The 27,027-nt window shown below is 46.8% G+C and overlaps 1 protein-coding gene across 1 annotated transcript in view; it reads left to right on the top strand.

Annotated features, from left to right (window-relative positions):
- The first annotated feature begins 16,038 nt into the window (after positions 1 to 16,038).
- Positions 16,039 to 27,027, top strand: part of LOC147710169 (E3 ubiquitin-protein ligase TRIM39-like) — a 208,491-nt gene continuing 197,502 nt past the window's right edge. The window contains exon 1 of the mRNA XM_086920860.1: positions 16,039 to 16,452. Within this exon, the coding sequence (XP_086776986.1) occupies positions 16,039 to 16,452 (414 nt within the window). The remainder of the gene's footprint in view (positions 16,453 to 27,027) is intronic.

Below are 27,027 nucleotides of genomic sequence, written 5' to 3'. Positions count from 1 at the left end.
AAACAGGCACACTATAACCAGGACATACCTATATCCCTTGCATCTGGGCATTGTTATAAAATCTGCCTGCATCCTAACAAAGGGACCTACTGCCTTTCCGATGGTACTTTGTTCTACTACAGTCTTCTTTCCTGCATTGAATTGCTGACACACTAGGCACCTCTGGCAAAACCTTTCCGCTTGGTTCCTGAACTTTGAATTGTAGAACACCTTGTCAAACACACGACACATGGCGTCCCTTCCCATATGTGTTGGTTCATGTATCATCCTGATCATGGGATCTATCAGGCTGTCGGGCAGCACAGGCACTCCATTTTTGTCTACCACCACACCGTCATTCCTCACTTTGCATCCATCCTCACTCCATCTACCTTTTTCTTCCCTGCCTGTTGATTGTTGTAAGTCTTTTAATTCATCCCACGTTGACACATTATCAAACAACATCAGTTGGCAGCTGTGTCCACCCCATAACCCAATTTGGAGGGACATTTGGTGTCGGGCACAAAACTGTGCGATTTGGTCAGCGTATCTGTTCCCGGCTGTCACATCATCATTTCCGGATCTGTGAGCCGCACACTTGACCACAGCCAATTCTTTGGGCAATTGAATAGCTTCCAATAATTCTTGTACCACCTTTCCGTTTCTGATAGGGGTACCTGAGGAAGTCATGAATTCTCTTTGTAACCATAGTTGGCCGAAGTCATGAACAACCCCGTAACAGTACTGACTGTCGGTATAAACAGTTATTCTTTTGTTCTTACCCCTCCTACAGGCTCTTGTCAAGGCGATGAGCTCTGCTACCTGTGCCTAGATAAGAGGCTTCTATGGTGTTTGTCAATGTGACTACAGCATAGGCAGCACACAGACCTCCACTCTCAAGTCTTAAACATGAGCCGTCCACAAACATTGTAACATCTCCATCAAGCAAGGCTACTTCTCGGATGTCAGGGCGGGGCTTAGTGCTGAATTCTGTTAGATCAATACAGTTATGTTCCATTTCATCCTCGGCGTCTACATCCAGAGGAACAGGTAACAGTGTTGCCGGGTTTAAGACATTGCACTGAGAAATTGTTACATTCTCAGCACCAATCAAAAGTCTCTCATACTTAGTCAGCCGACTAGGCGTGAGATACTGGGTCTTGGTTCTTGTCAGTAGAATTACAACAGAATGTGGAACATATACAGTGACAGGATCTCCCATGACAATATTCTCACTCTGTTCTAGACTGATGCAAGTAGCAGCTACTGCTTTCAGGCATCCGGGCAATCCAGCAGCCACCGGATCTAAAGTGGCCGAGAAATAGGCCACGGGACGCCTGACCAGTCCATGCTCCTGGGTCAGGACTGAGAGCGCACAATTTTCTCTGGTATCACAGAACAGTTCAAAGCGCTTGGAATAGTCAGGCATACCCAAGGCAGGAGCGGTACATAGACAATTTCACAATGTTACCCAAGCGGACATGCTTTCACTGTCCCAACTGACTGGGTCTTCTACTCCTTTCTTGGACATTCTTATCAAAGGTTTGGCTAGATTTGCGAATCCCACAATCCACTGCCTGCAGTACCCCACAACTCCTAGAAACATCCTCACCTCTTTCTGAGTTCGGGGTAGGTCCATTGCTTTAATTATCTTGATCCTTTCTGTGGTGACTTTTCGGATACCTTTTTCTATCTGGTGCCCCAGATATTTTACTGAGTTTTTACAGAACTGTAATTTGTCAGGGGATACTTTATGTCCTCCCTTTCCTAGGTGATTCAGCAAGGCGATGGTGTCGGTGACACAGTCATTTTGAGTTTTAGATGCCACTAAAAGGTCATCTATGTACTGTACCAAAACGGACTCTCCGGGCAGTATTAGGGACTCAAGGCATTTCTTTAGGATTTGGTTGAAAATCGAAGGACTTTCAGTGTACCCTTGAGGGACACGATTCCAGACATAGATATGGCTGTCAAATTCAAAACTAAAAAGGAACTTGCTTTCTGGATGCAATGGGATGGAAAAGAATGCATGGCACAGGTCAATGACAGTGAACCATTCCGCATTCCAAGGAATCTGATACAAGATCACTGCAGGGTTGGGCACGATGGGACAGCAAGGTACAACAATTTGGTTTACCTTGCACAGGTCCTGCACTACTCGGTATTTTCCACTAGGCTTTTTAATCCCAATGATAGGCGAATTGCAGGGACTGCTCATTACTTCTTCTATGATTTCTGCTTCGAGCAACCTGGTAATTTCAATTGCGACTCCTGCTTTTACTTCTGCACTAATTTTGTACTGTCTTGTTTTGGGATATACTGCATTTGTTTTTATTGCTATTTTAACTGGGTCCACGTTTGCCATTAAGCCTACAACTTTTCCCGTGAAATCCCACACTTCTGGCACTACTCTTAACTGGAGCTCTTCAGGCAAGTCTTCAACCGACAAGGGTTTAATGTCAGCGTCAGGTCTTACTAACATCAGTTTGTACAAACCATCTTCATCGGGGGTTCTGAATTTCGACGCCTTTTGGTGAGCAAAAGATGGTGCAGTTCATTTTGCACAACAAATCGCGTCCTAACAGGTTCACAGGACTGGAATCACAGACCACAAATCTGTGCATTTCTTTAAAGTTTCCTATGGAGATTTCCATAGGCTCAGTTACTGGAGTACTTATTATTTGATTGGAGACACCCACTACTTGGATTGCTTCTCCCGAGAGGGGCAGGTTAGGAACATCCACTGTTCTCACAGTGGACCGGGTAGCACCAGTGTCCAACAGAAAGGTGACGTCTTTTCCTTCAACCTTTCCTTCAATGTATGGTCCAGTCTGGTCTACCGGTAAGGAGGCGCCAAGTACGCACTCCTTGTCCTCCCCTCTCAGGCCCCGTAAATCTTGTTCATCATAGAGGAATGTATCGTTCAACAAGTACTGCGGAATTGCTGCATTTCTCTCACTCTCTCCTTCCCATATTTCCGCCCTTTCATTCTGCTGACCCTGATTCTTATAATTCTGTCTAGGAGCGCGAGGTACTGGAGGTAGCTTTACCTGTTGTTGGTTCCTTTTCGTCCCCTCTTTCTGCACCTGTGGATTTAAACCATTTATAGGGGCATTACCGGCCTGCAGGTGTGGACACTCGTCTCTCCAGTGCCCTATCTGGCCACACCCGTGGCAGGGGAATTTCTTCATAGCCTCTTCCCGACTCATTTTTCCCACCTCCCCCAGCGTTCGTATTCTGGGTATTATTATTAGAATTCAATTTACTTAACTGTTTTTCTTGCTGTTCAGCCAATTTCACTTGTGCCCACATCACTTTCTCCTTGAGGGCTTTCTTTTTATTCTCTATTTCATCTTCACAGTACTTGGCGTATTTTAGAACATCATCTATGGGCTTTCCCTGCCAACTGATTTTATTGTCTCGAATCCATTGTGATATTTCAGGCCTTAATCCTAACACGAATCTGTAACTGAAATGGGTCATGTCCTTCTTGTCCACATTATCGATTCCACTGTAAGTTTTGAATACTTGCAGTAACCTTTCATAAAAGGAGTGGACAGTTTCATCGCGTTCTTGGGTGGTTCTATCTATCCTGGTCCAATCTGTTTCTTTTGCGGGCACCTTTTTCTTGAGGTACTGTATGACTTGATCATACTTCCTCATTACTTCAGGTGAGGAAGCTCCGGTTTTGTCGTCCCTTGCACATTCCTCACTAGGCCAATCAATCTCTATTTTGCACTCGGTCCATAAATCTACAGGCACCACAATGTCGAAAAACCCATCCAGGTCTTTCAGAAGACATTTCTGAACTTTTATGAAGCGTTCGACCTGTCTGTACCAATCAACTGGCTTCTCCCGTAATTTCGGGAAGTCATTAGTAAATAACACAATATCCTGTCGGGACCAAGGGACATGGACATATTTTCCCCCCGGGACCTCTCTCATGGGACACAATTTTTCTGCTGGAGTTACTTCTTTTAGTACATATTCTGAAGCTTGGGATTTAGCTCTGCTGTCTTCCTTTTTCTTTGCCCACCGGGTTCTCCATTTCCCTACATCCCCCCATTTCTGTAAGAGTTTTAATAATTCTTTTATCTGGATCTGTTTTCCTACCACATTCAAGCTTTCTAAGTCTTTATCCGAAAAATCTACTCTGTAGGGTTTCTGAAGGATTTTGGAGCGACTGACATCGATCCCCATTTCTGTGGCTGTGTCCATTAATCTCTCATGGAGCAATCTAGCGTTCCGGGTAAGGTTTTTACTGATGAACAGTAATTCTTCTTCACTGAAGGAGTTTAAGCGGTCTAATCCTACATTTCCAGCCATCATCTCTTCTATTTCTATCCTTAGTTTATAGATCTCTAATGGTCTGGATTGGGGAGTGGTCTCTTTCTCCAACTCTTTGGTCCATCTGTCTAATTCTTCTGGGGATACTACTGTGGCACTCCTAACCCCAGACGTACTTTCAATCAGAACCTCTTTTGCCCTACTCTGACCCCTTACCCCCGGCATGCTAGTTCTAGGTTCCCTAATGGGCATATCCATCAGGACCACTGATTCGCATTCACTTTCTTGATCATCATCTATGAGTACTTCTCTTCTCGGGGGTGGGATGCTAGGAGTTGGCATTATGGGGGAGATAACAGGAGGACGAGGACTAGCCAGGTTATCCCTATAAAGAGGAATAGCGGGCCCAATGGTTACTGGGATAGTCAGGGAATCTGGATGGGGATGTATCTGGGCTATGGTCCGGACTAAATCATCTCGCTGCCTAACCAGGGCTTCCTTCTCTTGTTCTCGTAAAGCCTTTCCTGCGGAATTGTCATGCAATACTTGGGGTACCAAGGGAGGGTAAATACTTGGGGCAGTTGGAGTAACCAATCGAGGTGGGCCTTCTCCAAACGGCTGATAATTCGGGACCGTGGATTTAGGTCTGCAAAACCCATTCCCTTCGCTGGTTTTACTATCCGTACCCGTTCCATCTGTCTCGCTATCCCTCCGACATCTGGGATATTTGGCAAACGGGTTTGGTGAACTTAAAGGCTCTGACTCTGCTACATAGGGAGGTGGGTTTTTCATCAATAAATCTTCTAGGTGCTCATCTTCTGAGTCCCCTACGGGCATTGAGTGATGGGTTTTTTCTTTACTTTTTCCTTTCCCTTGTTCTAATACCCCCATCATTGGAAACAACCCCTCCACCATCATGCTTTGTCTCCAATGTTTCATTTTCTGCTCTTTGGTTTCTCTATGGACCCTTGGATACCATTTACTCACTCCTTTGTCCATCCGGGGTCTATCTCTTTCCAAAGCCTCAATTTCCCATTCTTCTAGGGCTTCGTATTGGGTTAATCTGGGTCTGGGATGTAATTCATTCATGCGGGTCCTTAGGTTAAACAGGATTCTGCCATTAAACGTACCATCAATAGGAAATGCTAGGACTCCGTCATCTGCAGTATACTTTGCCCAATTCTCTAGCCATACACAGGTATGATACCCTTTTTCAAACATCATGAAGGAAGCAGGAGTATTTGGTGGAGGAATGATCACACCCTCCCTCGTTCTAATGGGCTTGTCTGTTTTAAAAAAATTCTTTACCTTGTCGGCAAATGACATTTTTCTTTTTATTCCATACATCATGTGCGGTCTACCTCGTATAATCTGTTCCTTATAGAAGCCTGAGTTTTGTGGATTAGGTAAGAACTCAGGATACCACATATGCCTTTCCAGGCTCGCTTCTAACTCGGCCTGATTAATTTTGTTTACTTTTGTACTTCCAATGCTAGCGCGACTCTTATTTTGTAGAAACCAATCAACACTGCGAATACAAAAAAAATCCTTATCCAATGGGTGCGCGGCCTTTCGCGAGACCAGGTCTCACGCTCCGGCACTCACCCCTCCCTTACAAATTCAGCTTCACTACACACCCGCTGTCCTGACCAATACCAGCGCGGCACGGAGTGACGTCAGAGCAGCCTTCCGACCGACTCCCTCCTTCACAAGGTAACGGAAACTTTTAACTTTTCCTAAAGTGCAAGTGCAAATTTTAGTTACTAACACACAACGTTTGCCACTGTGTCTGAGCGTCCTAAATAGAAAGAAAAATTTTCTTTCGCTACAAGTAAACCACTTCTGTCTACTTTTCATTCACTCCGGATAGACTTCTTTGCCTAACCTCTCACACGAGTAATATAGAACCCGTTATTCTTCTGACTCATCCACTTCTGTCTGGGATATGTACTGAGCCAGGATTTCACCAGCGGACTATTTTACTTACCAGTCAAGCCTCGGAGACCCTATTACTCCTCCCACATGTGACCCTTTCTAGGTGATATCACAAGGGAAGTTTTATACAAAGGACTCGTGACTATCAGTTATACAGATGCAAAAAGATCCTAATTAGTGCTTCCAGGTATTCCTAACCCTGCACTAATGACTCTAGACAAGTGACCTTTCCAGCTAACCGGATTCTGCTCACCGTTAGCTATATATTTCCCCGGGTATTCGGACTACACTGAACGCTTACAAAACGTTCTTTGTTAATACGACATATAACACTTATAGCAGCAATGCAAAATCATATACATAGACATATAAATCTTTAAAACATTGCAAAATATTGGAATCAATGCAATAGAAAAATCAGCAGCACATTTTATCTTCACGGTTTGTTTATCAACTATCCTGTCTACCTATCTTAACTAGTCCTAACCATACTACTGCTACCAGAAAATTACTGATAGAGCGCGCAGGTCACCCGGGTCACAAATTTACCAATTTTCCCCACGCACTGGGCCCTGGCATGAGTAGGAGGACTGAGTTTTGCATGAACCGGGTGATTACTTGAACGCCACTATGAGTAATTCGGGGGGTGACTCTTCACCACTTACTATTCATGTACCTGACTTACCACAGGCACATTACTCCTGACGGATCAGGAGCTAGCAGTGGATAGGTGACAAGATTCCTAAAGTGAGTAAAACTTTTCATATACCAAGTACATTTATCCACACTTTGTACGGTAAATGACCACAGACACCTGATGAGTTTTCAAGATTTATAAAAGATTTCAGAATGAATATGCCAGAATGATAAGCCAAATACAAAGTAACACATCAATCAAAAGAACCAAAGCCACAATATAACTATGGATTAGGGCGAGGACCATTAGAGTAGGTGAGAACACTCTGGGGTAAGGCACACTAAACCAAAACTATTCACTGAAATTTATACTAGGGCAAGAGACTGGGACAGGACCTAGAACGTATATTCAACTAAAACTACTTAGGCTATTCTTACTAAATTCACTGCAATCATGCTATAGGGAAGGGGAAAAATGGAACATACTGATACAATACGACAATTTGATAATACCCTACAGGGGGGAAGAGAAGTGGAACAATTCTAAATAAACAATTGCATATATTGCGCATTCAAAGGTGATAGAGCAATATCACAGGCAAGAGTGCTTTATTTAAGAGGAGGAGAGAGATAGAGAGTAGGAAGTTGTAAACCCACAGATTATAATTACCTAGATAGGAATGAGGACTAACCCTGGCCACGGGTCAGTACAGGAGGACGGGGACAAGGACCCTCAAGAAATGGAATACCAGAATGCGAGCAGGTACAGCTCACGGACAGTCAGGACAGGATACCCCTCAGGTTTGGGTCAGGGCTGGGCTCACCAAGGTACGACCAACACCCACAGCTTCAGATGCAACGCCTGCGTTACCCCTCTCTGCAAGTAATCCGCCAGTAACCCCGATTGGGTTTTCGAATTTCCCCAGCAAAGTGCTTCGCCAGCACTTGGGACTAATTTCCACCCCTAGGGATTTGTGGAAAAGTATGGACAGAGTGCTCCGCAGCACTCTAGTTTAAGCACCTATAGAGTTCGTAGGGTCAGTGACAGGTCTGCTACTCGGACAAGTCGGACAAATTCTCTATGCTATACTAGGACAATTATACGGTTTGGGGACCCTTAGACCACCCACTAATGTTCTAAGTGACAATTTCCCACATTGTGATTGGTCAGGAGAGGTGACTTGGTCATTGTCACCTCCTAGAATTCAGTGTTCCCATCATCAATAATGAATTTTGCATACCTGCCCCTTGGGTTCACGTTCCCAGGCATAGGAATACAGAAGACAATGAGCGAAAACATGTTACAGATACACTGTTACATAGTCAAGGTGAAACGCCGCGTCTTCGAGGTGCGTTCCCAGGCGCATTGGGCTTCAGGAGCCAGCTGGCTGATTTCAGCTTCTGCGCAGAGGGGTTTTCCCCATATCACGTGGCAAGGTTCAGTAGAGCTTAATCATGGCGTAGCTCATGCACTCCCCGGCCCCCAGAGACGCGATACATGAAAAGTAAGCGAGAACAAATTAGAATCATACATAAAAATGATCACACTGTATACCGTGATAGATTTTAACACACCCCTTATTTTATAACATCTATAATATTAAAGTTTAGTGCGAAAAGACAGACAGGCGAAAGCGGCGGTAGCAAGCAGAGAGCGTGGTGAGAGACAAGCGGCCATTTTAGCATCAGTGCGCATGAGCAATACAATCCCTCCATAATGCGAGTGCGTCACATCACATGGGTATGACCGACGCATGCGCAGACTGGATTTCTGCAAAGCAGCCATTTCCTTAGTGCAAGCATTGTGAGGATGAAAAGACACACAGGCAAGCCTCTCGGGGACACCCGCGTGTTGGGGAAAATGCTAAATAAATGACAGACAATGGGGTTAATATGATTATACGTTAGGCGAGGTTCATGAGTGCGAGCAAGTCGCTTTACGTGCGAATCCTTGCTCCATCAGTAGGGGTGAGTTACCTATATCTTATGCAGTGTGTGGAGGGCATGGCACACAGGGCTGTGTGCCATGTCAACTCTTTGGTTTGCTCTGCACCAAGACACGCAGCCTGCAATAGCAGAGTGCATAGCCTTGGAGAGGGGTCGCTGGGGTGGCACAACCAGCGCTGCAGCCCTAGTGGACCCTCTTCCATAACCATGCCCTAGGTATCAGGGGTAAAACTTATTGAGGGCTCACAGGGGTAGCTGAAGTTGTTCCACTTGGTGCACAGTGTTTTGGGAAGGAGAAAAAGCACCAATGCTGCTACAGGCAGTGCTGGCTTTAGCGCAGTGCCACCAGTGCTGTCGCACCCCGCCCTGAGCTTGGGGCGCTGTGTTTAGAATTAGCGTATGGGTTTAAAAGCCCCTGCTGCCGAGTCCCTTGTGTGTTCAGCAGGTTGCAGGCTGTAATAAAAATGTGAAGATAACTCTTGCGATTAATGTTTCTGCCTGAGGAAGATTGGAGTTTTCTCCTGTGGCAGTTTTGACTCATCATAAAGTAGAAGAGAAGGTTAATGTGCTTGCTGCAAAGAATGTATACTATGCAGATCACAGAATTATATTTTATGAGGATAGCTCAGTGGGTTACTGCTTTTGTCACATAGATCCTTTTATTATTTGCATTTCATAAGTTACAATTCTAGTACAGCACAGAGTTATGAACCATCATGAAAGAGCCACATGCAAACAGCCAGATAGAGCGGTTTCTTTTTCCCTGTCTTTCATTATCCTAATGTCGCCAAAATGGGTTTGTCTGGGTAGAAATACATTCTTATTAGTAAGCCAACCCCAGCCAGTGAGGGAGGTTTTAAATACTGAGTTTGTGCTTCTCCAGACCAAACTCTCATACAATACACTGCCTACTAGTACGGATGACGTGAATCCTATGCTTTGTAATCCTCTTTGTCTTATGTAACATTTCCTATAGAATGATTTACACATGTATGATTCATGGTCTTTATATAATGTGTGTGGGATGTAAAGTGCTCTGAGACCTACATGGTATGAGTAATGCTGTAAACAAATGAAATGTATGTGAGAGAGGGGCTAGGGAGAGATCGAGGGGCACTGTTGGAGGGTGGGAGTGAGAGAATGCGTGGAGAAGGAAGTCATGGGGGGAGGGGGCACCAACAAGGATTGTCACACCGGACGCCACAAGCACTCAAGCCGGTCCTACAGACAGGGGTAGTAAGTTTTATATAAATGCAATTTCAATACAACACAGTACTAGGCCTACACTATGAGCCCCTCCCCTAACTGTTCATTGCCTCTTTTCAGCCCCTTTCTCCTACCCGCAAGAAAATATTGTCTTCTGTAGTTTGGACGTTATGCTGCTCCCCATACTGTCACTACTACATGTTACCTTGAAACTATTCTCCTGCATGATTATGGTGGTTTTTGCTTGGTTAATTATTCTGCACTTGTTTATTCTACACTGTGCCTTGAAGCTGGACTATGGACACTTGTTTCTACATGACAAAAAATAAACAAGTATTGGTAAAACCAAGATCTCCGGAATTTGCCACCAGCCTTCTGGCAATTGTTTGTTTTGCTTTGCTATGGTTACTGTAAAACTTTATTGTTTGGAATATGTCAGGTCTTCAAAAGTCTAAAACAAATATTGAATGCATGATGAAGAAAAATGTGAATGACACCAACCGCAGACTAATGGATGAAGTATGGACGAAACCCAGTAACTAACTATGTTATACACATAATTTTAGTAAAATCAAAAGGTCTTGGCTAACACAGATCTAAAAAGGTCAATCAGCGTGACATTGGCTACTAGCCTCTTTCCTTTGAGAAAGAAAGGGAAGAAAGAAAAGGAAAGAAAAAAGAAAGCAGGCAAGAAAGAAGGTGCTGGGCCGGAAACGGCCTCTGCATGGCAGAGACGTGCACCTGTGCACTGAGGGCTCAACTGCCCTGTTGTCTGGATTCCTGATGCTGATTTTGTTTTGTCTTAGACAAACACGGATCATGTGTGTGCACCATGATATAGGACTGGCTCATGGAGTGCGGTCTTGGTGGACTGGGAGGGGCGTCCTCATAATGGTGGAAGGCTACGGCCTTCACCAGGAGTGAAGCAGCACCAGCGCAGTAGTGGCAGCACAAAGTGTAGTGATCGGTAGTAGTGAAGAGGACCTTCTCACCCTGTGTCTGGAGTGATGCCTACAGGCTCACTCACCTTTTTAAAAGTTCTGCTGCTGTGTGCTTAACTCATCCTTTGCCTAAATCAGGTAGATGTGGAGTGCTGCGTGGTGCAGGAGTAGTGACTTCGCTGGGTGTATGTGTGCCTGGGATGGGTACTTTACAGGCATAGAGCAGTACTGTGTAGGACATGTGAGATTAGTGCATGTCTTGAGTGTATGCATGCCTGTGAGGAATACATGACATGACAAGAAAGATCTAATGCTGTGGATTGTGCGTGCTATGAAAGCTTGTACTGGTTGTATGGGTGCGTGCATGAAGTGCAATACATGAAGTGCTGTGCAGCGCGAACATGGTGAGTGTGTGTGATGGCAGCAAACTGAACACAGACTGTATTTGAGGTCAATCTAATTGCTCAATACGAATCTTAATAATCAAGAAATCTTGAGTAGAGAAAGCAAAAAAAAGAACATTTGGGAGAATTTTATTTCTTAGGTTAACACGTGGATGTATGACGTTAGCACGCATACTATTACCACGCATAACTTTACAACGCGGTATTTACAACGAATACCGTTACAACGCATAGCGCTTTGAGGTGCTGGATAGTAGTAAGTATAATTTTATATTCCAACTCCAGTCCCCGTGGACACTAGGGAAGGTGTTGGATATAAAATTAAACTTATTCCCTATCCTAGAGCGCCCCCCAGCGCAATGCGTTGTAATGGTATGCGTGGTAATGCCTGCGTTCTAATGGTAGTGCGTTGTAACAAATGCGTGCTAAACGTTGTATACCTAACGCGTGTTTCACGAAAACTCATTTAAGGAGCACGGAGGAATTTAACTTCACTCACGGTACAATGGCCGTATGCAATGGTAACGAGGGTCTGGTTCACAGACCCCGTTACCATTACATATACGGCTGTTGTACCGTGAGTGAAGAGAAATTCCTCTGCGCTCCTTATATGAGTATTGGATATACATTAATATACTGTTCAATACTCAGGAGAATCTTCATTCTGATCATCACTGCACATAAAATATCTTTTCCACAGCCAGAGATTTAAATATTGCATTTTGTAATGTTAATATTTTGGCCATGAAGAAGTGACAGGTGTTGTGAAACACATGATTGGCCTATGAAATACATTTCTCAGAAATTAAAAAACAAAAACTTTGCTTTCACTACGCAAGATTTCTTGATTATTAAGATTTGTATTGATCATTTAGTTTGACCTCAAATACGGTCTGTGCTCAGTTTATTGCTTATACACGGCTGGAGGGAGTTGTCCTGTAAATATGTTTGAGGTCAGTGTTAAACCCATAGAGAGCTTCCTTTCCCCTCCCTCTCCTTGCGATAAGTATGTGTGCTGCCGGTGTGTGTGTGTTTGTAAATAGTACATCCTCGTTAAAGATAGAAAATCTGTAGTACTGAGCAGGTGCTTGCAGACGGAGTGTGTGCACTGAATGCATGTGTACGTGTAATGGTACAATGCATGGAGGTACTAATGCTGGGCAGTATTTGAGCTGTGATTGTACACTAAGTAAGTGTGCCTGAAGTGGTACATTATATGGAGGACCTTGGGTTCCATTTTGGAAGTGCAGGCCTGTCTGGAGAAGACATGAGGAGAGGAATCCCCCCAGACCGATGTGCGTATTGCTGCATTCCTGTGAGGTGAGTGGGACACACACTGGAAGGTAAAGGAAGCGACTCCCTTTACACTTCAAAAGATGCTCTTTGATCCAGTGAGAGATGAGACGGAAGGGGCCCGAACACATCCCAGGAAGAGAGTTGGGGCTGAAAAGGGAGTCATAAAGAGGAGGGCTGGGGTCTGGGATGAACCTTTCGATGCACATATCACTGTGGGTGACATCCAGGTGTGAACTCTTGTCACTCCCACGAGTGGTGTTGTGGGACAATCCACTTCAAAGTCTTGCCTGCTGTGAGAGACATGTGTCAAGAGGAAAGAAAAGAAATAGAGGTGTGCACTTTAAAAGAAGCAGAACCCCAACATAAAACTACAAAGACTCAGACTCTGAATCACATTTGGTGTCTGAAAAAGGACTATAAGAAGGGGAGGTTTGAATCACCAAAAACTGGTCTCTGCCAAGCAGCGGGCTGTGCGAGAGGGGAAGCTCTGCAAGACGTCTGACCAGGACTAGGGGTCATGGCCTGCTGATCTCCCTGCTGGGTGAAGGGAAATCACCTCCCCTGGAGCACCATTGTCTGCCTGCCAAGACCAGTGTGCCGTGCCAGGATGCGGAGAGCGTTGGAGGGAGCGAGGTCCAGTAGGGGGGCGTGCGCGTGCATTCCCTGAGCGCGATGTGAAGCTTTGCACCCCTCGGGCCATGGCCCATGTGCAGTATCGCCTCTGCAACGTCAGTATGCCACGAGAGGGGGTCTTGTTCTGAGCCGTATCAGAAGCACTATGCACCAGGTCACACCTCCGCGGTCACACTGTAGGCCAATGGGTCTCACAGTTGAACTGATTTTGGGCCAGGAGTGCCAGACTTGTGACTGCTGAAATTGGTGACTTCTTACGCTAGGAGGGGCCGCCGTATTGAGGACGATCTCATATGGAGAGTCTGCACCCAGATCATGAGTAAAGCAGAGCTGTCAGTATCACTTTGGTCAGGTGTTCGGGTCATTGCCTTGACCTAATCAATACTTCTGTGACCAGTGGGTCTAGCCGACACAAGGATCTAACCTGACAGATTCCCCGAGGATCACTAAGACACCGGCGAGCGCTTCATACCCTCATTGAAGCCCCGGTTTGGAGCCAGAGGACCACCCCAGCCCCCTCTACCCCTGCTAGGGGGCAGTGCAGTGTCTGCCAAGGAGGAGCAGGTCCAGTAACTGGAAAGAAATGGCAGCGCTGCTTGACAGAGAGAGACTGCGTCGCTAGGTGCTGCTACGTAAATGTAAATGTAAATGTATTTGAGCTTATATAGCGCACAGCTACCCGCAGTGGGTTTCCCGGCGCTTGCTTAGGGAACCCGTCCTGGTATTCCCCTGCGCGATAACCCATTTCTGGGCATCCCCAAGGTGAAAGCCAGGCATCCCGCCGCGAGGGGCCCTTGTGGAGATTAAGCAAGCTATTGCCCAGAGTTACAGAGTGAGACTCCATGATTGGAATAGGCACTGAGGCGAGAATTGTCAGGTCTGGGGAAATTTGAGCCCAAGACCCGCCGAGGTGGGGAATTGAACCCTGGTCCGGGTCAGACCTCTGCATCAGGGTCTGCCGCTCCAACCACTTGAGCCACACTTCTCCACGTACACCGCAGTCACCAGTAAATGGGGAATAACCCCAAACAGATTACATGAAGGTGGGTGGGACAGGGGTCTGCCAGACAACTACGCGAGCCCGGACCTCAAGTGGGCTTTAGTCATTGCTTCCGATTGTCATATACCTTTGCACGTGTAGCGTTGGAAATAAAATGCTTATTTTTCTATAAAAGTGAGTATTGGACTGGAGATTGATTTATTGCTCATACTGTGTGCACTTTGAGTCGTGTTCACTGACCTGTAACTACACCACCCCCAAGGGGGATGTAGTTCCCCCATCATTATCCCTTTCTCCAATCTTATCATTTTTTTCTCTGCATTTCTTTAATCCTTTTCCTCTCCTCCACTCATTTTCATCTATCTCTCACAGTTCTCTGCCCCAACTCCCCGAAGAGTAAACCGACAGGCTCTGGGTTTACCCGTTTCTGAGTGGGTTTTAAAATGACTGCACTAGGTACAGGGCAGGCTCCCACCTCTAGGCTGGTGCTACCAGGCAGTTGCACAATTGATCAATAGGCTATTATTCACAAAATATTGTGTAAAGCTTCGAAACTTTACAGATTGTAGGGACTGGTACAAATTAATTAGATTATTCTGTGAAAGATACTAAATATACGTTTGCATGCTAGGCTAAACCATCGCTAGAAATATACAAGCATTGGCATAGCCAATAGGTCTCGCCTTTGGGACCTTATAAGTGTGCAGCCATGCGACAGTTGATGCTGTTGCACCAAGGATATTGTGCTGCATAACTAAATACTCATAAGGTCCCAAAGGCGAGATCTATTGGCTATGCCAATGCTTGTTATTGTAGTCACTATTAGGTTTAGACCTCTGACCTTCAATGAACAGCTCCTGTTTGAGTACAAAAGTAACTAATCTGAGCAGTGTAAATAGTGAATAGAAGGGACATTCTATGGTGTTCAAAGTAAACTAATATGTGTAGTTATAACCAGTAAAATGTTTACAAATCATTTTTCGAATGAAATATAGAATTGTTTTTGCACAAATGTTTTTTGATCAAAGCCAATGGAATTAAGGGAGTTTGCACAAGTTGAATTGTGCCCATAATTATGGATATGCCACATGTACCGCATACAACTGTGCCTACCTCAACCAGATAAACAAGCATTTGCAATGCAATGGGTCTTGCATTGGTGAAAGTTAGAGATATTGGCGGTGGAAAAAAGAGACCGCAGAATTGACAAGTTAAAAATAATGGAGGATGTTATAAAAATCCATATTTAGGAGACCGCTCCTGGCACTTACAGAACCTGAGAAGAAAACCAAATAGTTGGTATTTTAGCAGAAAAAGGAGGGAAACCTCGAGACAGAGCCCAGGCAGCAGAGGAGTCAGTTCACTGCTCTGAGACTGCAACATGAACCCGGAAGTCCCGGCGCAGCCAGAGAGGGGCAGACGCACAGACACACCCACTGCACACAGAGAGGGACAGACGCACAGACACACCCACTGCACACAGAGAGGGGCAGACGCACAGACACACCCACTGCACAGAGAGGGACAGACACACCCACTGCACACAGAGAGGGACAGACGCACAGACACACCCACTGCACACAGAGAGGGACAGACGCACAGACACACCGACTGCACACAGAGAGGGACAGACGCACAGACACACCCACTGCACACAAAGAGGGACAGACGCACTGACACACCCATTGCACACAGAGAGGGACAGACGCACAGACACACCCACTTCATAAAGAGAGAAACTGAAACTTACCTTCACTTCCTGCATTTCTGAATCATGGCGGCAGCAGCTCAGCTCGGGAGCCTCAAGGAAGAGGCCACGTGTTCCATCTGTTTGGAATATTTTACTGATCCGGTGTCCATAGAGTGTGGACACAACTTCTGCCGCTCCTGCATCACCCAGAGCTGGGAGGGAAGAGAAGAAAACTTCCCCTGTCCAGAGTGCAGAGAAATATCTTCTGGGAAAAACCTCCGGCCCAACAGACTAGTGGGGAACATGGTGGAAATTGCAAAACTGCTTCATCTGCCCCCCGTGAAGCCCCCAGAGGAGAATCTGTGCGAGAAACATGAAGAGAAACTATGGCTGTTCTGTGCAGAGGATCAGAGGATGATATGCTGGGTCTGCCGGGAGTCCAAGGAGCATAAAACTCACTCAGCAAGTCCCGTAGAGGAGGCTGCAGAGGAGTACAAGGTACGTCCGTGGGCCTTAAGGGATTTCAGAGTCACTCTTTGAGCCCCATTGAAGACCCTGCAGAGGATCACATGGTGTGTGTGGGTGTTCTGGAACTACAAGTAAAGATTACAGGGTACGTCTATGGGCGTTCAGGGATCACAAAGCCGCTTGATGAGCAACACCAGGGGGCAGTCAAAGAGCACACGCTGTGTGTGAGAGTGTTCAGAGATCACAAGTCACTTTTTTTTATAGGGTGACCATATGGTTCCATGTCACAGGGACAACACATCTCCATTCCTGGATTTTGCTTTTACATATTATTTTCATCTGGTGTGTTGAAGCAATATGGTCAAATGAACCAAGACTACAACTCCCAGAATGCACTGTTATGTTAAATCAAAAGTACAGAAATGGAAAAGTTGTGTTCTGGTGGTGTAGAGTCATCTGGTCACCCTCCCTGTGTATGTCTTTGAGGAGGCTGCAGGTGGCCGCGGGTGTTCAGGGATTCAAAGGGCACCGGAGAGTCCATAGAGGAGGCTGCTGAAGAGCTCTAGGTAGGTCTGTGGATGTTTATGGATCATAAGGCACCCGTGGGCCCCAAAGAGAAGTCTGTGCAAGGAGTGTATGTGGGTGTTCACGATTCACAAGTGAAGAAGGTGTAAGTTCTACAGAGGAAGAAGCTGCAGAGGAGCACAACGCATGTCTGAGGACGATCACAATTCCCAATTTAGGTGTATTAAGTGTCCTTAGAGGAGGCTGCTGAAAAATACAAGTTATGTTTGTTGGTGTTTAGGTATTGTAAGTAAATACACTCCATGAGGGCTTTATAAGAACCTGTAAAAGAGCACAAAGTGTGTCTGTCAGAGCGCTGGGATCATGGGCCGTATACTGTGAGCCACAGAGGCGGCTGCAGAGGATCAGAAGGGATGTGTGTGGGTGTTTTGGGAACTTGCACCATACTCAAAGGATTCCGTGTAGCACTGCAGTGTGAGTTGTCGGTGTCAGAAGACATGATGAGACAATGCAGGGTGTGGCACACAGGCTCACATGGTCATTGAACACAGCAGAAGAGGTGCAGCGATGCAGGGTGTGGCACAGGAGCTCAGATGGGCATCAGACACAACTGATGATGCAGACGAAGAGCTGCAGCAATGCACTGTGACGCGAGGGCTAGCGCCTCCTGTAGAAGGGAGACGGCCATCATTCCTGTCTCTGGTCTTCAGCGTTCTCTTCAGTAGAGGTCCTTCCTGGGTCCTGGGGGTCCAGCGCCTCCTGTAGAAGGGAGATGGCCATCATTCCCGTCTCTGGTCTTCAGCGTTCACTTCAGTAGAGGTTTGTGTTCGTTCTCGTTCCTGGGGGTCCAGCGCCTCCTGTAGAAGGGAGGCGGCCATCATTCCTGTCTCTGGTCTTCAGCGTTCTCTTCAGTAGAGGTCCGTTCTCGTTCCTGGGGGTCCAGCGCCTCCTGTAGAAGGGAGGCGGCCATCATTCCTGTCTCTGGTCTTCAGCGTTCTCTTCAGTAGAGGTCCGTTCTCGTTCCTGGGGGTCTAGCGCCTCCTGTAAAAGGGAGACGGCCATCATTCCCGTCTACAGTCTTCAGCGTTCTCTCCAATAGAGGTCCTTCCTGGGTCCTGAGGGTCCAGCGCCTCCTGTAGAAGGGAGACGGCCATCATTCCCGTCTACAGTTTTCAGCGTTCTCTTCAGTAGAGGTCCTTCCTGGGTCCTGGGGGTCCAGCGCCTCCTGTAGAAGGGAGCGGCCATCATTCCGTCTCTGGTCTTCAGCGTTCTCTTCAGTAGAGGTCCTTCCTCGGTCCTGGGGGTCCAGCGCCCCCTGTAGAAGAGAAACCGCCATCCTTCCCGTCTCTGGTCTTCAGCGTTCTCTTCAGTAGAGGTTTGTGTTCATTCTCGTTCCTGGAGGTCCAGCATCTCCTGTAGAAGGGAGGCGGCCATCATTCCTGTCTCTGGTCTTCAGCGTTCTCTTCAGTAGAGGTCCGTTCTCTTTCCTGGGGGTCTAGCGCCTCCTGTAGAAGGGAGGCGGCCATCATTCCCGTCTCTGGTCTTCAGCGTTCTCTTCAGTAGAGGTCCTTCCTGGGTCCTGGGGGTCCAGCACCTCCTGTAGAAGGGAGACGGCCATCATTCCCGTCTACAGTCTTCAGCGTTCTCTTCAGTAGAGGTCCTTCCTGGGTTCTGGGGGTCTAGCACCTCCTGTAGAAGGGAGACGGCCATCATTCCCGTCTCCGGTCTTCAGCGTTCTCTTCAGTAGAGGTCCTTCCTCGGTCCGGGGGGTCTAGCGCCTCCTGTAGAAGGGAGACGGCCATCATTCCCGTCTCTGGTCTTCAGCGTTCTCTTCAGTAGAGGTCCTTTCTCGTTCCTGGGGGTCTAGTGCCTCCTGTAGAAGGGACAGAAGAAACAACAAACTTGCCTATACTGAGAAGGTATTTTTTAGGCACCACCGTCATTAAAGCATACATGAAAAATAGCATGAACACTTGCTTTTTAAATTGCAACTTTTACTTTAATTCTTTTCTGAAGACTATTTTAATTTTTAGCCTTTTTTCTTTTTGTGCATGGGAATACAAAAGCATGAAAAATATTTTACATTTATATACAAACAAAAAACACAAATTGGTATGTACAGTGAATCAAACAAACTCACACTCAACACATACTTGGCCGTCCATTCATACTATACCACATTCATACTGGTCCCAGTGTCATGAAACAATTGTGTATATACAAAACAATCCTATTTGCTGTTTTTTTTAACACATTAATCATAATTATTTCTCAAAATTTGAAAAAAGAGAAGAAAGTAATCTTTCAATCAGTTGACACAATCCATGTGGAATCAAAAGAATGACATGGGACCGGGTCGGTCGACTCGTTTCGAACCCTGCAATTCTTAGGGTTCTCTTCAGGACCACAGTTTAACTACAAAGAGAAAGGAAACAATCGTCACTAGCCAAATACTAAGAGATCAACGTCTCAATCGCTACCCAGTTTCCCTCAGCCTACCTCAACAAGTGGGTCAAGGCTCCAAAGAAAACAAGGGAAGACAGATGTATTCCAAGTGGAGGGGGAGCGAAGGGTGCTGAAAAACAAGGAAAGTGTACTCAGTCTCACTATGGATTTCACTCATCACTATGTCTAGACTGGTCTTAGCGAAGCCGGTCTACGCGCTTACCTTCACTGCGGCGCGTAATCGTTATAAAGGTTCATCCCAGTTGGGTTGCGCTCGGTCCGGTGATTCGGTTCCGGCGCCAAAAAAGCTGGGGGAAACAATGCGGGAATCGAGTGTTACCGTCAGGCGTGGATCAATTGCTTTGACAGACGCTGAGTGCTGTTCGCTTGCTGGCGCCAAAGGTCTCATTCTTACCGTGGTTATACTCCGGTACTCGAAGTCTGCAATCATTCGAAGTCCTTGCTCCTCAACCTGCAGTCAATGGCGGGTTACTGAAGCCTCACTGCGATGTAGCATATGGGTGTGGCTTCGCCCTGGAGGGTATTGGGAGTTGTAGTACTGTCGGTGGTGTGTCAGAAACAGGAGGATTGTGGGAGATGAAGTCCTCTTTCCGGATTCAAGGATTGGTTTTATAAATTTCAGAGATCTCGTTTAATCCATTGACCGCTGTGTCATATTTCATGATCAGCAGATCTTCTCTTTGGTTCAATCTTGTTTCCAAATCACCCCCTCTTGGGTCATTTTCAATTTTAGACAAGACAGTCCATTTGAGATTATTTTTGTCATGCTTCTGGGCCAACCAATGATGTACTAAGGGCGCATTTTCAACTTCTCTGCGCAGTCTGGATTTGTGCTGAGTGATGCGTTGCCTGACCTCTTGAGTTGTTTTCCAAATATATAACTTGGGGCAGGGGCATAGAATCGCATATACAACATTCCTTGTTTTACAATTGGTAAAAACTTCATGCTTCCAATTGATGTTATTAAACGAGAACAACGTCTCTTCTATGGTTTCATGACAACAGATACAAGTTACACATTTATGGTGTCCTTTAATCTGTGGAAAACCAAATAGACTTCTTAGAGTCGGGGATTTCTCAATGGGTAGGGCTGCCCTCACAATATGATTTGCCACGCTCTTTTCTTTTTTGAAAGCAAAAAGGCAGGCAAAAAGTTGACACACACACCACTCGATTTTGCTCCACTCTAGTTTTCTTCTGCATTAATGTCTCACATGGCGTCCACCATGCTCTTTTAAGAGACATCTTAAGTAGTTTCTTTGGATATCCTCTCAGGAGAAGCCTCTCCTTGAGTAAATTTGCATGCTCAAAATATTCCTCTTTGCGTGAACAATTCCTCCGAATCCTGAGGAATTGTCCAAAGGGTAAGTTTTGTCTCAGACTACGCGGATGATTACTCGTGAACAGCAATGCCTTGTTTGTATCTGTCGGTTTTCTGAATAAAGTTGTTTCAAGGCTTCCATTGCGAGGTACAACTTGTACATCCAGGAATGTGATGGATTGGTTAGAGGACGTACAATTAAATTTGATATCACTTGTACGTCCATTGAGCCACTCAACAAACACATTAAGAGTTTCAAGGTTCCCAGTCCAGATGAGAAAATTCTCTCTAGTGCCTCCTGTAGAAGGAAGGCGGCCATCATTCCCGTCTCTGGTCTTCAGCGTTCTCTTCAGTAGAGGTCCTTCCTGGGTCCTGGGGGTCCAGCGCCTCCTGTAGAAGGGAGACGGCCATCATTCCCGTCTCTGGTCTTCAGCGTTCTCTTCAGTAGAGGCCCTTCCTCAGTCCTGGGGTCTAGCGCTCTCTGTAGAAGGGCGACGGCCATCATTCCCGTCTCTTGTCTTCAGCGTTCTCTTCAGTAGAGGTCCTTTCTCGTTCCTGGGGGTCTAGCGCCTCCTGTAGAAGGGAGGCGGCCATCATTCCTGCTTCTGGTCTCCAGCGTTCTCTTCAGTGCTGAGCAGAGCTCCATAAAGTTAAAAGGGGACCGTTTATATCCTGTCCTAGGATAGTTCAATCCAACTGTCCAATAAGATTCATAATTAGCCCCAGACCTTTGGAGGGAACCTGTGAACTTGAGAGTGAACCACTCACAATCCCTCCTTCCATCGGGATAGATATTCAAGAGAAACATTGTACTTGGCTTTAAAAACATCCTAATGGAGGACGGGGGCAGTGAGGGTGTGGGGCGCAGGGAATGGTGGGGAGGCTACAAAGAGAAGGGGGACTGTAGGCGCTGACTACAACCAAGACTCTGATTCACCCTACAACAGAAAGTGTTTCACGCACATCGAGGCTCCAATCACCGCACATGGAAAGCTCACCTCACATGTCCACAGGCACTGCATCCTATAGACTTGGGCATGAAGGTACCTGAGCATGATAGCGCCGGGAGGCCCTGCTAATTGTAAAGCAGCGCTGTACACATCCGTGCCAAAACAGGTATGCTCCACATGCATATAGATGGAGCCCATATATGACATACTACACAGAGTCAGAAGGTAGTGTCAGTCGCTCCCCTCTCAGAGTTTGAGGCACCATCAACCCCACTACTATACTCGTCTGCCACAATCCTGTATTAGTGTCATGTGCTGGTCATGGGAGGGGGATCCACGCGGGTTAAAAGCAGGACCCCACTGGGTGGACCTCAATCTGTACTCCGATGGAGAGGAAGGAAGACTCCAGATGTAAGGCTCTTGTCAGGGGGCTCGTGGTCCGGGTCTCCTGCACAAGAAGATATCCCGGGCCAGGATAGTAAAACATAAGCAGTTTGTCACATGGACACTGCACCAAAACATCTGACCCTAATGTTTACGCTCTCAATCTGCAATCCTGCTATGCTCCATGCTTGGGTTTGGTCCTGCTCTCCTGGCTGCCTGTTCCTTGTTGCAGACTCTGCATCAGAATGTTGCCTGATCTCTCGCTATTCCTGCCTGTTCCCAGCTGCGGCCCTGAATGAGGTTGGTGCCTGTTCCCTGTTGCAGACCTGGTAAAGGGCTGGTGTCTGCTCTCTCGTTCTAGCAGGTTTCTCTTATCAGACCCTTTTATGAGCCTGTTTTCTGTTCCAGACCCCGTAAGAGGCTGATGGCGGATTCTTGCTTCAGACCTTGTAAAGGCCTGGAATCTGCTCTGGTCCAAACACAACCATTGGAGCCCTGAAGATTCGCAAGATGCGATGAAACACGTGTCGGCTGGTTGTTCACAAGCTGTGACTGATTAAAACAAGGAGACCAAGATTTCTTGACAAACACTTGTCAATTATTTACATTAACTTGCATATGAATGTTGTTTCTCTGCACTATGTTGAACATTTGTAATTGAACATACTGTGCCCATCTTATACCTTTCAAGTGTGTGCATAGGGTATGTTTCTTTCAGACCTGGTAAAGGGCTGGTGTCTGCTCTCTCGTTCTAGCAGGTTTCTCTTATCAGACCCTTTTTATGAGCCTGTTTTCTGTTCCAGACCCCGTAAGAGGCTGATGGCGGATTCTTGCTTCAGACCTTGTAAAGGCCTGGAATCTGCTCTGTTGCAGACTCTCTCTGCAGGCAACTGCCTGACTCCTGTTATATAGCATGAAAGGGCTTGATGGCTGCTCTCTCTCACTGCCTGTTTCATGTCTTCTACTCTGTATGGTGTCTGCTGTCTGTACTCTCCCACAGACCCTGCCTGGGGTTGGGGCCTGCACTCTTCCTGTGTCTGTTTTCTATCACAGACCCTGCCTGGGGTTGGGGACTGCACTCTTCCTGTGTTCTGTCACAGACCCTGTCTGGGGTTGGGGCCTGCACTCTTTCTGTGCCGCCTATTTTTTGTCACAGACCCTGTAAGGCTGGTGTCTGATTCCTGCTTCAGACCTTGTAAAGGGCTGGGACCTGCTCTGTTCCAGACCCTCTCTGAGGGCAAGTGCCTGACTCCTCTCATAGACCTTGAAAGGGCTTTATTGTCTGCCCTCTCTCTCTCTCTCTGGGTGCCTCTTTCTTGCCGTCTGCTCTGTACGGTGTCTGCTGTCTGTTCTCTCTCACAGGTACTGTACGAGGCTGTCTTGCTGTGACTGTCTGTTCTCTGTGGCAAACCCTGTATGAGGCTCGTGTTTCCTCTCACTTTGGCACTCTGTTTTCTCAGTCACAGACCCTTTATGTGGCTGGTTGCTCTTCAGCTGTGCCTGTCTATTCTCCGTCACGGACCCTGTAGGATGCCGGTACCCACTCCCTTCTGGTGACTGTTCTCTCTCACAGACCCTGTATGAGGCTTGTACCTGCTGTCTTGCTGTGCCCGTCTGTTCTCCATCAGAAACCCTGTATGAGTCTGATACCTTTATGTAGGTGGTTGCTCTTCTGCTGTGCCTGTCTGTTCTCCCTCACAGACCCTGTAGAAGGCTGGTACCTGCTCCCTTCCTGTGACTGTTCTCTGTCTCAGACCATGTCAACATTTGGTGCCCCTCTCTCGTTTTGGTTGTGTGCTCTCTGTTGTAGACCCTATATGGGGTTAGGGCCTGCACTATTCCTCTTCCTTTGTTTGTGTTCTATCACAGACCCTCCCTGGGGTTGGGGCCTTCACTCTTTCTGTGTCTGTTTTCTATCACAGACCCTGCCTGGGGTTAGGGGCCTGCACTCTTCCTGTGTCTGTTTTCTATTACAGACCCTGTCTGGGGTTGGGGCCTGCACTCTCCCTGTGCCTGTGTTCTCTCACAGACCCTGCCTGGGGCTGGGGCCTGCACTCTTCCTGTGTCTGTTTTCTCTCACAGACCCTGCCTGGGGTTGGGGCCTGTACTCTCCCTGTGTCTGTTTTCTGTCACAGACTGTGTTCATTTCTTTGGTTGTCTGTTCTTTCACAGACCATACGTGTGGCCGGCACCTGTATAGGACAAGGTCTTAATATGATTGATCAGCCGAGGGGGTCTAGAGATGTAACATATTTAAGAACAATTTGGATGTGTGTGGCCAGAATTTACAATCTGGACATCAGTTACTGGTACTGACAGTCTTAATATATATGGGCAGTACGTACAGCCTGGATATAGAGCGCAAACCGAGGGGGCTGGCCCTGGGAAGATGCAGATGTTGGGGAAGGTCGAGGGTGGGCTGTCGGGTCAAGGATAGCGCTCCTTGAAGAGGTGGGTCTTCAGCATTTTCCTAAATTAGGGGAGAGTTGGAGCTGATGCCATATCGAAAGGGAGAAGGCTTGCCTTCTGGGTATTTCGTCTTACAATTTTTAGGTCCCGCACCTGGCAATACAGCGAGAAAGCGCTGTCGCCTGCGAGACCTATTGTTGTCAAGTCTGCTTCAAGGGCCCTAAAAGGGTGACAGGAGATGGGCACGCGCAGGCGGGACTAGGGCACGCAAGCGTTCACCACGTACAGTTACGCGCTGTGCCCATCTCCTGTCTCCTTCTCGCAAGCAGTAACGGCCAACTCACACACACACACGAGCGCACACACACACACACACACACACACACACACACACACAGAGACACGCACACACACACAAGCGCACAAACACGAGCGCACACATACAGAGACACACACGCACGCGCACACCCCCCCGCCGCCACCCCCACCCCCAGTACAATGAAGCCCCACTCACCGCAACAGCGCCACTCCAGACTTCTGCAGCCTCCGCGGGGCTCTCCCTCAGGCATGGGAGCCCCGCGTCACCACTGCTCCTCTGGGCCAGCCACTGCGTGGGCGTGGGCTTCCCTCAGAAGACGGAAGTCCCGCCCCACGGCAGGCGTGACGCTCCCGAACGTCCGGTTTCGGGATGTGCACGCTCACGTCTTGTCTTTTTTTTCCTTTGGGTGAGGGCTTGTTGGGTGAGTCACTGTTTTTGAGCCAGGTCTGCTGTGCCAGGTAGGAACTGTGCCAAAGGCGGATTTAATTGGATCAATTATTCACAGAATATGAGCGGTGAGTCTATTGTGCAGTGACAGAAGCGCAAGCATTTACTTCGGTGGCAGCGACAAGTAGAAGTGCAAGCATTTACTTGTGTTAATCGCAAGACTGAAGTGCCATTGTGCAGCAGCAGCATGCCAGATTCATCAGTGTTTTGCCATGAAAGGAGTTGCCAGGATCATTAGCGCTGGCAAAGGAAACGCATGTGTATCGCAAGGTTTGTGTGGCTGCTGCGTTAAAAAAGTTTAGACTTACACGCACACAAAACTAATTTGAGCAGCGCATGCCATTACTGTTGTGTGCCAGGTGTACCGTAAGCCGGCAAGTTGCAAAGTGCGCTACATTGTTATGTTCCGTCATCTGTGGAGACCAGAACGTGGACAGCATCAGTAATTAATAGCTGAGAATGGACTGTCGTATTGTGAAGGCAGCGTGATTGGAGCAGTCGAGCGCGGACAAAGCAGGAAGTGTTGCGTGGCATTGCAATGGGACATGTACGACCGCAGGGCATTCTGGGACATTGGAGCTGTGTTTGAAGACTCTTAAGCAGTCGAGACTCGAGTCACATGCAGTCCTTCATGAAACGGGCTTAAGAGGTGCGTTTGGTGTACAGGCACAGTCAGCGACCTGGATGTATAACTTGTGCAACATTAAACCTCACAAGGTATTTGGGGGTGAGGAGCCTATAAACAAAACATTATCTCCAGTGATCAGTAAAGAGATATTCAGAACGGAGAAAGGATTCCCACATAAGTTCATGCTGGTGCTGTGAAGTATTGGATTCATTCTCGGGGTACCGAGGTGAAATGTCGCTAACCAGAGTGGAAAACTTTGTGTTACCTGCCATGGTTAGTTTATTTTAATGTCATGCTGATTCGGGTGTGATATCGCTCACCATAGGGAAGGACGTTGGGCTTGCCATTTTAAATAAATGTCTGTAAAGACGGGTCTCAGTCAGGGTTCCTTCTTAAAGTACTTTATTGGCAACCCTGCTTAACGAAGCAGGAACGATCTCAACAAGTCCTCTGTCTCACAACAACTGTCCCACCCTGGAACCCCACATACACGTTCTTATTCTAAGAACCTACCCACATTCCTAACAAGAATACTACAACACAACACATCTTCCCCCTTACAATAATAAATAACAAAAGGAAACTATATACAACAACAAAGGGGGGGGGGGGGGGGCAAATAGTAAATTGATCAGACAACATATAATGTCTAAAAGGTTGACTCTTCCTAATCTTCCCAGTTCCCTTGCAGTTGTACAAGTTTGTTCACACAACTCTTCATTTTTATAAAATTATCCCCTCCAGTTCTTACTTCATCTTCCACTACATCTTTCCACAACCAACCCAAGAACATAACTGAAGTTTCCACAACCAACCCAAGAACATAACTGAAGCTCCCCCAACATCCTCCTCTTCCATTTGTAAAATTTTTACACTTTGCCAAGAGACTCATAAGCCATATCCAACCACCACCAAATCTACCCTACATGGCTTAGAAGTGAAAGAAGGAGTGAGGCGATAATCTCACAACAACTTCTCCACCTCAACTTTCCAATGAGTAATTCCATTATTTTCAAAGAACTCCTCTACAAAATCAATGTCAAACCAATCCCAAACTGTCTCAGGACAACCTACAGATGACAAAGGTGTTAAACTTATACCCGAATCAGCACACTCCTTGTAGTCCCAAACTACTCCTTCCTCCTCAAAATCCACC

This window comes from Lissotriton vulgaris, chromosome 5 (genome assembly GCF_964263255.1).
Source record: "Lissotriton vulgaris chromosome 5, aLisVul1.2, whole genome shotgun sequence".
In the NCBI taxonomy this organism is placed as follows: domain Eukaryota; kingdom Metazoa; phylum Chordata; class Amphibia; order Caudata; family Salamandridae; genus Lissotriton; species Lissotriton vulgaris.
This window is presented reverse-complemented; position numbering and strand designations above follow the sequence as displayed.